Source organism: Frieseomelitta varia, unplaced genomic scaffold (assembly GCF_011392965.1).
Source record: "Frieseomelitta varia isolate USP_RPSP 00005682 unplaced genomic scaffold, Fvar_1.2 scaffold_447, whole genome shotgun sequence".
NCBI lineage: Eukaryota > Metazoa > Arthropoda > Insecta > Hymenoptera > Apidae > Frieseomelitta > Frieseomelitta varia.
The window spans coordinates 140,246-153,382 of record NW_025110198.1 but is presented as its reverse complement, the minus strand read 5'-3'; the positions used below and the strand labels follow the sequence as shown (position 1 = coordinate 153,382).

The following is a 13,137-nucleotide window of genomic DNA, read 5'->3' as shown; positions in this document are numbered from 1 at the left end:
TCGCTTCGGTTCGCTCTTTACGCGCGGGCAGTGGCTCGCGAGGATCTCACGATGTGTCGTACGAAATATTCCATAGTTTCACCGACAGGCTGCAGATCTTTGTACAATTTTATATCTTTCGCAAGTAAATAGAGAAATTTCAGCGTTAGTGTCTTAGAAGAGTTTCAAAGGTACAGTTACACCTGAAATTCTAAATTACGTCGTTCGCATTTGTCGTTGCTTGAGAGACACGAGCAAAAAGCATTTACAGAAGGATACTCTCCTCCGATGGGCAATCCATTTTAGAAAGGTTTCAGATCGTTTTTCTTTATCAATCTCGCTCCACAATTATCTCTTGATTATTCGTCTAGTAAAAGATCAGAATTTCAGTAAAACTCGAGTCGACATAAAAGTGTCTCCGCTTCGAGTCACACTTCTCCAGTAATTTTTCTTTTTCAACAATTTTTTTTTTTTTTTTGATATTCCTTCGTTTATTCATTTGATATTCAAAGATTCCAGAGAAATCTAGACAAAGTAGAAACGAATCTCGAAAGAGAGATCGAGACGGTAACGTGTTTGAGAGCCACTGGAGCCCCCGTGGTCTGCGCCACTGTCCTCCGGTGGGCCCCTTCTAGGGTAACACGAAGGGGGGCACTGACAGCGACAGCTGCCGCCGCCGCTGCTGCTGCTATGTTCCCCTCCTTCTTTCTTTCTCTATCTCTTCTGCTCGCTGTCCACGTTTCTACCGCTCCGGCTCGGTCCCTTTTGCTTTAACTCGTAGCCCTCTTGGTCCCGCGGGGCCCGTTGCCACCACGGCATCCCCACCATGCGACCCATGGTCGCGTGGCAGCCAGCCTTCTCCTCAACAAAATACACCTTCGCTGTTCCGTTTACTTCCAAACGCCGCAACGGACGGTCTCCTCCTTTTTCTTTTTTCTTTTTTTCTTTTTCTTCCTCTTTTTGTTTCTTCCTTCGTCCCTCTCTCTCTCTCTCTCTCTCTCTCTCTCTCTCTCTCTCTCTCTCTCTCTCTCTTTCTTTCTTTCGTTCTCTCTTTTTCGCTCGGTTCTTTCTTCTTGCAAGCACTTCCTTTCCTCGCGATCTGAAACGTCACGCTCGAACCAGCCTCGTTCTTCCTTGCGAATCGTACGCTCGATTCGACTTTTCGCATTAATACGTACCGGCCCCTGGCCTGCTGGTTTTTTTCTTTTTTTTTCTTTAGCCAGGGAATTTTTGTTGCTCCTGGGTGTTGCTCCGTCGTGGAAAGTAACGGTTTCGAAAATTATTCGCACCGGACTCTCTGATTGAGATTTGAACCACCCTGAGCGCTCATTATCGTGGAATAAGTTTTAGTTGATTGGAACTGGAACGAGTTTCGTCGAGGATCCTTCCCCGTTTGTCCATGTGTTTTGCACAATAATTCTTGTGTTTCGCAATCAAAGTACACGATCAAAGTCACTCTCAAACGTTTTCAGTTTTTATGCGATACGATTCAAAATCAAATAGTCGAACTTTGCTCTAGATTTCAATTTGTTACTTTTAGCCAGTTGCCTGCCAAGCTATTCGCGTAAAAATCGAATCTTTGCGAGACGCGGTGTACGAAGGAAAAACGAACAGGGATACGGGTATGTATCGGTTGCTTGCGGTCGATTACGTTTGTAGCAATTACACGTACGCGACACGTCATTTCTGCACACGGCATCTGCATCGAGCCTAAACCGAGTCTTGTTTTTGCAACGTTTCTGCCCCTATCCGAAGAAGTCGCCCGTCGGCAATTTCAATTTCTGTATTTTTCGTCACCCGTAGGATTCACGGATCTTGCATGTATGCATACGCGCGTGTAACGTGCTGCGGTTTGCAGTGCCGGCGATATTATACGCGAGACTGTACGGTGTGCATGCTCTTCCGATTACTCTCAGTCCGCTGGTTACACCGTGGCCTTGCGAACGAGCTCTCGAAATTTCTCAGCTTGGAAACTTGGGGCGTACTAACTAAAAATTCTTCTCGACGATAAATTAAAGTAACGAATCGTAGCAGCAAACATCGCGGACATGATAATTCTCAACGAAATTCACGCGTTAAAGGGTTATAAATACGATGAAATGAATTGAAGTGAAAAGACGATCGAACGATTCGATACGGACGTAGCCCGTTCCTCCGGTTGAGCACCGGTGTCTACCTGAGTTCTTTTTTCACATTTTTTTTTCGTTTTTCTCTTCTATTCTTCCTCCCTCTGGTGCGTGTGCCCCCTCTACTATTGGGGTCGAGGGCCCCAAGGGTGGTAAACCTTTCCCCTCCTCTTCTTTCCCTATTCTTTGCCGGCCGCGAACTTCTTTTTTCTTCCTTCTTCTCCTCTCGTTCCTCTCTTCCCCTTTTCTTTCTCTCTCTCTCTCTTTCTCTCTTTCTCCTCACACGCGAGACTCTGGAACAACACCCTTTTGGGTCGCGTGGCATCGTGCACCGGCACGACGGTGCACACGCGAATTCTCCCATAGAAATAGCTCGTCGGGGTGCGTGGGTCTGCGCAGCGGCAAGTCTATGTATCGAGTGTCTCGCAAATACGGCAGAAAAAAAGAAAGAAAGGATTTCGGTAGAAGGAGAAAAGTGATATCCAAAGGGGTCGCAGGTTTCGTGCGTTTATAATTCCACGGTCTCTCCTCCCTTTTCCTGGCGTCGTCGTTCTTCTCCACTTCTTATTAAATTCTTTTCCATTAGGTTGTTGGTGGAACAGTTTAGTAGCGATGGCCAAAGGATGGAAAAATATACAAAAATATATGAAACATCTAAAATGTAAAACATCGCGCTTGTTGTAGACTTATTGTGTAATATTTTGAATAGTTGTAATATTATAATTATATTATTATTATATAACTACAACAGCCATGCTGATCATCTTCGTAAATTAATTATTTACGCTTAATTATCTCCGTACGAGAACTAAATTTACGAAAATCATTGTGCAACCTGGATAACTTTCGTTAGCCAGCGGTGTCTCGTTTTTCCGGAATATGTCGATGATGTCTTGATTCCATGAACCGTGAATGCGATGAAACCGTCAAGCACGGCTGTTAAAATTTACACTCGCGGACGTATAAAGGAATGCAGCGACTATTCGAGGAAGATAATCGAATTAAACCCTCGCGGGGCGCGCAGGTGTTCCATTATTTCTTTCACCGTTTTTACAAGCCTGGCTGGCCGTTGTCTCGGCACATTTTGGCCGGGATTTTTCTCCGCGTTCGTTTACGTTTGGGTTAATCGTGCTCTCAGCAGGTGGTGATACAACACGTTAGAAATTCGATCGGCCAGATTTCGGCCAGCAGCTTTCTTTTTTCGATCTTACACATACTCGACGGCAAATTGCTCGTGATTCTGCTTTGTGAAACCGCGTCCTCGCCGAAAACCAACGCAACGGGCAACTTTTTGTTTCATGTTTTACAGTCCGAATCTTTAATCTTAACTGGTATCACTGGGAAACTGGATTGGAAAAGAAGTAAAGCGATTTTATGTATATCCCATAAATAGTGGTACAACTGAGTAGCAGGTGGTTTCTCGTGAAGAAGAATAAAATTTATTCATTAAATTCTTCGTTTTCGAGATAATCGGGCTAATTGAAAGTTTGTCAAGTATACTTGAATTTATCTAAAAATTAGACGAGAAGCAGTAATTAACAGGAGGTTATTGTATGTGCGAAAATAAATAAAAAGAATAGAATAAAGTTTTTATTCGAGTTGAAAAATGTATCAAGCAACCAAGGCAATTCTTAACGGAACGTACAAACTCAAACGTGCTTTATTAAAAAATTACACAAACGAGAAAAGTTTATTCTACTACTTTTCACATGTTTTCGCTCACAGAACACTTCTTCGTGTCGATTGTTCGCGCCTGTCTGGCACGAAATTAACTAAATTCAAATGTACGCGATAAATTGTGAAGTTTGACTTAACTAAAAAGTCTTTTTACATAGAATCACTTCCTACCGTATCACCAGTTATGAGACAATCTGTGTACTGTGTAAATTCGATGACCAGACGATATTATACTCGCAAAGAAATAACGAGCAACGACAGAAACACTGACAATGCGAGTAAAACGACAGAGTCGACGCTGACCGATTTTCCCTAGAAATTCAGGAGAATTTCATCTCAGACTTTACGCTCCAAGTACCTACCACGAAGATATCGAAGATATTCATTATGGGAACGAAAAGGATCGAAATTTCGCCAGAGTTCGATAGGGTACCCACGCAGATCAGGCGACCGATCGTTTTTCGAGAAGGGAGGGGAAGAAAAAAATGATGGGGTCAAATTGTCGCCGGATTCCAGGCTCAAAGTATAGTCACTCAATCCACGGTGCACGTTGAGCACGTTCGATCGAGCGCGTAATCGCGTCTCTCTCTCAACGTCTCTGTCCGCGTCGATTGTCCTTGAATCATGGAAATTCAACGCTCGCCATACCGGTGGAACGAGCCTCGTTAATTAAACCCTTGTTCGTTAACCCCGAACCTCGCTAGGCCTAAGCCGCATTTTTACCACCTGTTCTTTCATTTCACTCGGCTAAAAAACTCGGTGTCTAAAGATTCTACAGCGAGATCGAGCTGTGTATCACGTTCAAAGCGAGAGAAAGAGAGAGAGAGAGAGAAAGAGAGCCCTTGTGACTGCGTTTTTCCGGGCACCGCGAAATGCAAATATACGCATTATACGTCACACGGCTCTGCCGTTTCGTCGCGCCTTGTCCCTCTCGACCATTTTTCCCTTTTTCACGCGCGCGCGCGCTTGTTTTTCGACGCTTAGTCGTTGCACGCGCGCTTTTTTACGAGGTCGTCAACGCCGAAAGTGTCCGGCACTTCCGCCGCGCCGTAATATTCGCCCGATATTTTTTTTTCACCCACCCTCCTCCGCCCCCTCGCTGCTTTTTTCCACCGCGAAAATTTCGCGCGTTTGCAACGCGCCGTTGACGATGCGAATTAATCGAAGATTTAAAATAACAACCTTGTTCGGTTGTTAATTAATTAATACACAGATTGACGTTTATTTATTCGAATCGTTTATTCGGTGGAAATTCGTAGTGAAATATCTGCGGTACGAACTTTATATTTATCAGTATTTTTTTTCTTTTTTTTTTTGATTTTCGTGCTTTCGTAAATATAATCAGAGAAGTGGAATTGTTTCATCTGCCAAACTTTGCACGTTGCATGCATTTTGCAGATTTTTGGAATATTGAATTTCTCTGTGAAAGATAGTCCAATACTGCGTAAAAAATTTGCCACATTCGTGGGAAATTTGAAGACAAGGTGTAGATATATATATATATATATAAACGAGTTTAACTTTCGTGTTTTCCTCGATCGATCGGTCCGCAGAGCCAGCGACGCGTTCCGGAAAGAACGTACGCAGGCAATCCGGATGAACTTTTCGGAATTGCCACGTCGATGTCGATGGATTTGCTTCGCCTAAGTGAAATGGAACGGACCGGGACAGCGGCGAAGTGTGGAGAGATGTTGGCGAGGTAACAACACCGCGATCGACGAGGGTGGAGAAATAATTTTAGATAATTCTAATTCGATGGTGTCGCGCTGATATACGACGCCGAGCGTAGGCTGACCACGAAATCGCGGTCGTGTCTCGCGCGTTGAAAATCGCTGGTCCGCCGCGCGCAACGCGGCGTGGCGCGTGGTTTTCGAGGTTGTGTCGCGCATTTCGCGAGCTGTAATGCCGAATTGATGTCGGCCGAAATCCGTGTAGATGGTATCGCGGCGACCAGCCGCCGGATGTAGCCGCGTAATTCGCTATCGATGCGCGCGTTCTCTCTTTCCGCGATCCCGCTCCTGTTTTCCGTCTCTCTCTTTCTCTCTCTCTCTCTCTCTTTCAGCCAAGAAACGTTGCAAACGCCGCTTGCACAGAATACGTGATTGCACGCTCGCGATTTCTAGCTGAAGTTTATTGTTTCGTTGTAATAATTATTGCGCGTATAATCGACTGGACACTTTGACCGATTTATGATGGTGACTCGCTTACGCGAGGTTTGGCATCTTCTTGTGAGTGGAATGTTTCGACTTGGGCGCTGGCAACTGGTTTGCGGACCATAACGAGTGACCGTATACAATAATTTGTCGCTTTCTTTATCTCGTCGGTATTGATATCGCTGGCTAGAAATTATTAAGAAGTAACAAACTTATCGTTTGTTTTGCCTGGGTTTACATTTAAATATACTTGAAACTGAGAAAATGTTGCAACTTGGCTACAGAAGATTCTTGACGTGTGTGACACGTCATTCCAGCGCAAAAGTTTAATCGCGTTGCACGAACAATTTTGAAACATCAACCGTATAATCGTAAAATGTGATATCAATAGGCGTATAATTATATATAATTTAACAGAATGTAGTTTTCGCCGCGCGTGTAATACATTCATCTACGATCGAGCCATCGGTATCGCGATTGGGGGATGAAACAGAGCAGTGACTTGGGGGAGATATTAATTATTCCAAGTAATTCACCTATCGGTTCAATGAGACAGACAGAGAGAGAGAGAGAGAGAAAGAGAGTGGGAGGGGGAGGGGGGACGATCCTCTTATCTAAAGTTGTAAGAGCTGAAAGTTCAGAGCTGGTTTGGTGACCAAGAAGGGAGGCGGGGGAGGGGGGGGGTGGTACAGAAGGAGGTATATCACATTAACAGAGAGAACGGATATAGCGGTGCGTGGATGATAGGGCTAGTGTCCGAGCTACGCCACGATCGGCCGAGGTAACTATGAATCCTAACAGTTTCGGCTTGCTCGTGACATGTTTGCCGAAGCGTACAGTGCCGAGTCCTGCAATATCATGCATCAAAGTACAAGCTAAACCATGGTCCATCGTGTCATCCTCAGAGCCAAGTGCAAGCCAGCTCGACCGTTATGACGTAGTGTTGAGCACCGGGCCTCCGTGTCACAACTAGTTCGTCTTCCACGTTGGCTCCTGCCGGCGTCACCTCTATCGAATATTGCTCGATGAAGAATTACTACGGATTCCGGTCCACGAGATTCCGGGAGTTGCTCGTCCTTGTCCGAGCGGTGTTTCACGCGGATTCACGGCAACAATGTCTCTGCCCCTCTATCCCTCGACGATCTACGTCTCTACGTTACTCCGCGATACTGTCGTCATTGATCGAGTTAAAGAAAACTAGTATCGTTCGTGGCTTGTCAGGAAAATGGACCTTGGTTGGCATTCCCCTCCATGATTTCAGAAATTTTTGATCCTTGTTTCTTTCTTCGTGATTTAGTTCAGTATTCTGCGCTGGTTGATAATATAGTATTTTTTTAGACCTTTTCTTTAAAAAAAAAAAAAAAAAAAGAAACGGGAGAAGAAATTTCAATATATGTACTCTGTTCTAAGATCAGAGATTCGTTCAAGGTAGATCTATTCAAAGCTAGCTGGATCGTATTCTTTGTGACGCAGTTCGAGGGACGATGATCGAATCGCGGAATAAAGCGTATAAAGGATAAAATATTGTCGAATTAAAATTAATCGGAACTCTTGAACGGCGGTTTTCGAGATCGGTAAATCCAGCCGATCCTCATAAATTCTTGGCAAGACACGCGCACGTAGATTCACGTTCTCGTCTCTCTCTCTCTCTCTCTCTCTCTCTATACTCGCGCGTGTGTACGTACAGGGTGGGCATTAATAACGGATGAAGCCTCGACTGCGGCAAACTCGTAATGTTTATCTCGTTGTTTATTCCGCATGCGTCGCAGCCGCAACGCGGAAAACGCGTGCATCCCGTGCTCGGATTCTTAGCGCGATCCGCGGTTTTGATTTATAAAGACGCGGCGCGAATTTATGCCTGGCATTAATTTTGCATCGAGTCCGCTTGCTTGCCGCGACGCAACGTTCCGCAACAGCCCCGTGTCTTCTTCGTCTTATTTCCGCTGCTCCCTCTTTTTCGTTGGGACCAGCCAACCACTCTGCGAATAATGCACGCCTCGTGTTATTAGTATTACTCTCGATACTCCCGCTTGCCTTCGACTCATGTTGAAAAATTGTCGCGCGAAATTTACGGAATGGTAAATAGGAGTCGCTGTTTTAAAATTCGACCCATCTGTTACTTAGTTTTCGTGAAATTACGACGTTCCTTTCCTCTTTCGTTTCATTCTGTCTGGGCGTTGTTGCGACAATCTGACAAAACCAACTGTATCATTGACGAGAGAAATGAACATAAATGTATCGAAAGACAAATTTTATCTACAACACTTGTTTTAGTTGAAAAACCAGAAAGCTAGAATGTTGTTGAACTCTCAACGCGTTATTTATCGCGTTGTTAATAACACGAGAGTCGAGCAGTCTATTGTCAATCGTAAATTGCTTAAAAATTCCCCAGCTTTGATTTGACTCTGACCTGTCGTGACGAATGAATTTTAACCCGATTTTCTTCTCTGTTGCAGAAAAACTAGGCTTCCAGTCGCCGTATGGCCCCACAATGGACAACGGAATGGTGAGTCTTCGTTCCTCTCTTCTTCTTTCTTTCTTTCTTTCTTTATTTCGACTCGTTGATTATTCTTAAAACGCGAGGCAGAAACTGGATGACGTTCCATGGGGTAGAGGTGAATTTTCCCTCTCCTCCAGAGATGTAGAGTTGACCATTTCGAATCTTAAGATAAAGCAGGATTACGTAAGAAACAGGAGCGCAATAATTATTACAGTCGTAGAGGCAAATTTATCCGAGAAAAAGTTACTCCTTTTCTTCTCTCTCTCTCTCTTTCTCTCTCTTTGTCGCTACCCCTCCCAACGTAATCCCAAAACTTTAGCCCGAGTAATATTTTTGGGGAAAGCGGTTCTCATCGTGCGTTGAGGAAATTCTCCGAGGTAAAAACACACTGGCCGCGCGCCTCTGTCTTCCGGAGTGGCTTAAATCCGTAAAGCCGGGATTTAATTTCTTCAGGTCCTCGGTAACAAAGGGAACAGCATCCGTTAAACGTTCTTAAAATTCCTCCCTCCCGCGGTTCTAGTCGTTCGAAATGTAGAAACTTCGTGAGGAACGTCACGTATGTACGGATCGTGAATTTTTATGCACTTCTCTGGCAAGCGGAATTTGTTGAATTATTTTTAATGAAAATATTAACATAAGTCTCTGGTGTACCGTAATTTCCTCGCGCGAATTAGAAATTTCTTTCCTTTGATCGTTAGTAAATTCAACCATTCAGATATATTTACGTCGTTCTCGTTCATTTCGAGTATTTATACTGGGCGATAAAAATTTCTCTCGCCAGTCTGGTCATGTGCGCGTTGACGCGTGACTTTTTTTTTTCTCTTTCGTGAATTCGGAGGGCGGCGTATTTTTGTACAGAAAGGAGATTAATTCGCGGTGGAAGTTCATTTTGTCTCGGATGTAAGAATTACCCAATTTCGCGAGGGTTGAGCGTCGTCAACCTCCGGCTTTAATATCACTTACGCTCTCCCTCGTTCGCGACGATGTATTTATACGCTTATGTACGTGTACATGCACACACGAGCACATATTAATATATACATTGTACCGAACAAAGGAACCGAGGGAGGTAGCGAGTTTAAGCGAGCTCGGATGAAAAGTTATCCGAGTGTGTGTGTGTGTATGTGTGTGCGTGCGTGTGTGTGTGGATAAAGTCCCTCGTACTTTCTTCCTCCGTGGCTTACTGCCCATCTATTTCTTTCGCCTTCGCGTAACCTTCGTGGCGATTGCTAATTAGTTACGCTTCCGGAAGAACGGTCGAAGCGAAACGTTTTTGATAGAGTTTATGTGAAGCGCGAGTTAACCTTCTCTTTCTCTACCGACGGATTTTTCTTTGAACGGTGATCGTGGTGATAGTTTAACTTGTTGTCTTGCGTGATTTTCTTCTTGGGCGGAGCGGATGCTTAAAAAAATCCGCAGTGCAGTTATCGTGATTTATTGCATCATTACGTGGTGCAGAATTATTGAAACAGTTCTAGGTTTGCATAATTGTTATCTCGCTATTATTCTTGACATTCCGATCAATTGCAACAGTTTGTATTTCTATTTCAGTTTTATTTATTATTTGATAATCTTGATCGAAAATATAGTCTCGACAGTTTATTTATTTATTTATAAAGAGAACAAAGGTCAGACAATTTCAGAATTTCACAATCGCTGGCAGATTTAATCAGCTACGTAGACACATACGCAAAAGGGTGAATAATAATTCTTGGAAGAGTTAGATCGATATTCGTGTCGATCAGGATTAGTGGTAGAGAGACACGAGGAAGAAGATAGTCGAAAGAAACCAATAGAAGGTGACTTCAATAAACCTATCAAAATCAATACTTCTTATCAGGCATGGTTTAACGACTGCCGATTAGATACGTACTCTGCTCCCTGACGCCGTGGAAAAAATCACTGCTATCTCCGTTTCCTCGTAGAAACCTTGCATTCATCATTCGCCTGTGTACACTGTGTGTTCTTTTTTTTCTTTTTACGTAACAGGGTGAAAAAGAAATTGTTTGAAAAACGAGACATTTCTTCGAGAGAACGAAGGCTGCCAATTTTTCAGCTGGCGGATTTTTCACTGTGAAATATCCGTAATCACTGACAAATGGAAGGTCAAATCGGAATAACGTGACGAATGCGGGTGCAAGGCTGATTTCTTATTACTTTGATTCGCGTTTGAACGTCATTTTCGAGAATGGCACGGTGGCATGATAGACTTGGTTTTCGAAAAAATAAGGAATTTCTTTTGTTTATTTGACTAGTTTTGCAACGTTCTCAGAACGAAATTGAAACTTTTCATTTACCGATTTCTACACTGCGGATATTGATAGATTTATAATTTTGCAATAAACGAATAAAGAGATAGAGGTCGAAGTTTAAAGTTTATCTACTCCTTTTAATTTTTACTAAATTTTATATTTTCTTAAATTTACCTGCTAAATGTTATCACGAAGCTCGCGTGTTTTGTATGCTTTTGAAACTTTTAAAAATTTATGAGAAGAATTCGCGAAAATTTCATCTGGTTTTTGGCTCAGGTATCTAACCTGAAATCTATCTTTTTAATCCTCTTAGCATCTCACAATCTTTTCTACGTATCGTCTAGAAAGAGAACGTGTGAGAAAGCAGCAGACGCACTACTTTTGCGGAGAGGAGATGTCAAAAAGAAAATATTCAAATGTACAAGAAAAAAAGAAAAGAAATGTTCAAAGTGTTGAAGTAAGAGACAATAATCGCAGAGTAATCTGACGTGTCTTATCGGGCTGCTAAAAGGGTTGAACGGTGGTTACTGCGTCACCGTACAGGAAAGTAAGGATGACAATTTTGTTTTTCCAGACGTATGGCGGAGGAACGTTCGGTCCAACGGCAGGAGGGCCAGGCGGGGGGCCAGGGGGAGGTGGAGGTGGTGGCGGAGGCGGTGGCGGCGGAGGCGGCGGTGGAAATGGAGGCGGCGGAGGTGTCGAGGGTGCCACTTACCCCCCGGACTCGCCGTACTTCCCGTTTGGAAGCCGTGGTGTACCGCCCTCCGTGGGGACGCCCACCCCTGCTGCTAATCCTGCAGCACCCGCCGGCACCAACGGTGCAGCCCGGTTACCAAATTCGACAGCCGGTCAGTTTTATCTTTTCCTTCTCCTCGAGAGACCGACTTTTTGAGAGATCGTTCAATCAGAAACCGGAGAAGTGAAGAAGTTAAATCGTTGAATTTTGTTTCAGGTGCCGGAACCGTGAAGAGGAAGAAGGACGTAAGTATCATCTTCCCTCTGTTCGAAGATTTAGGATTTCGTTATGGTTACGTTCGGTTATATAGCGCGATGATTCAACGATAAAGTTAAAATTTAAATGCGAAATTTAATAGCTCGGTAGCTTGTATTTTTAGACTCTCAGAGTAATTTAGATTATTCTTGTGACTTGCTTGTTAATTTCCAATTTCCATTTAAACTACCACTGTGTATACGTAGCATTCCTAAAATCAGGGTGAAAACTGATCTCGTACTGGTTTATATTCAGCAGGCCTTGGACGGAGCGGACGGCGAGGTGGTAACGACGCAGCATTGGGTGAGTGACTCAAAGAAGTTTCGATAAACGCATGCCAGTCGATAGTAAATGTGTTTCCTGTCCCGACATCGGGATTCGATAATGGCCCCCGAACGTATCGGGACCATATGAGTTCAGCGGCGCGATTGATAAAAGCCACCAACGGGGAAAACGATGGAATTAGGTTAGCTCGTAAATTACACTTCCTTTTTTCCCCCCTCCTCCTCTCTCTCTCTCTCTCTCTCTCTCTCTCTCTCTCTCTCTCTCGGTAGTTTCTTGAGCGCGCGGCTCGTGCAAGACGCTCGGATGATCTCAGGGAGACCCGTTCACGATCGTAATCTTTACGAGCCGAGTTATAGAGTATAATGATTTTACCAAGAGTCGAAGCTCGAGTTAAAACTCGGCGATCTCGTCGAGTCTGTTTCTCCGGTGAACCTAATCCACCGTGGTCGCGCGCTTCTCGTTTTTTATCCATCGAAATGGCCGTTCTCCTTGCGCAGATTTTCATTTCTCGGCCGATGGTGGTTATTTCGTTTTTATTCGCCGATAAACCCTTGGCATTCGAGTGTTTTTAACAGTTTATTGAACCGCGTAGAAAAGGAGGCGAAATTTGAGAAGTTACGAAAATTAATAACGTTCTTCGCACGGGAAGATTTTTAACAGTTGTCGTTCCGCGATTTGTAAAAAAGAGGTGCTATGCCGAAGGAAAGATCGAGAAGTGGAAAATGATGATTTATAGGACTTTCGCTTTTCGTTCGTATTTTTAGGTTCAAGAGTCTCTTACGTACTTCACGCCAGTCTTCTGTACGTGGAACAAACAATAATAAAATTCGACGACCAAGTATTTAAACATTAAAAACGAGCCAAGTTTGTTAGAATTTCGATTTGATAACAATTTTGTTCAGCAATGGGGGTGAGCTTCAAACGACACACGCAGAGATTCTTACTTCGAAATTTGAGACCAGTTAAAAAAAAATCACAGACTAGGTTTTTAAAAAGTAGCAATAATTTTAAAATATCTTCGCCATTCGTAGCGTAGCTTTGGAAGAAGATTAATCTTGAAAATACGTAACGCGTGTACGCGAACGGGGAGAGCCGGGCTTTCGTTAAATGGAATATAATGTCGATCAATGTAGGAGAAGGTTAAATATTTGTCGTCCGCGTTCGTGATTCTCCT

The 13,137-nt window shown here is 43.7% G+C and overlaps 1 protein-coding gene across 11 annotated transcripts in view; it reads left to right on the top strand.

Annotated features, from left to right (window-relative positions):
- The window catches only part of LOC122532321 (transcription factor 12), a 145,284-nt gene that overhangs the window by 11,654 nt on the left and 120,493 nt on the right, over positions 1-13,137 (top strand). For 10 of the 11 annotated variants that reach the window (XM_043661014.1, XM_043661013.1, XM_043661011.1 and 7 more), the window contains exons 4-7: positions 8,392-8,441; positions 11,262-11,535; positions 11,640-11,668; positions 11,934-11,981. In XM_043661014.1, the coding sequence (XP_043516949.1) occupies positions 8,392-8,441; positions 11,262-11,535; positions 11,640-11,668; positions 11,934-11,981 (401 nt within the window). The remainder of the gene's footprint in view (positions 1-8,391; positions 8,442-11,261; positions 11,536-11,639; positions 11,669-11,933; positions 11,982-13,137) is intronic. The other variant, XM_043661004.1, reaches the window with a different exon arrangement.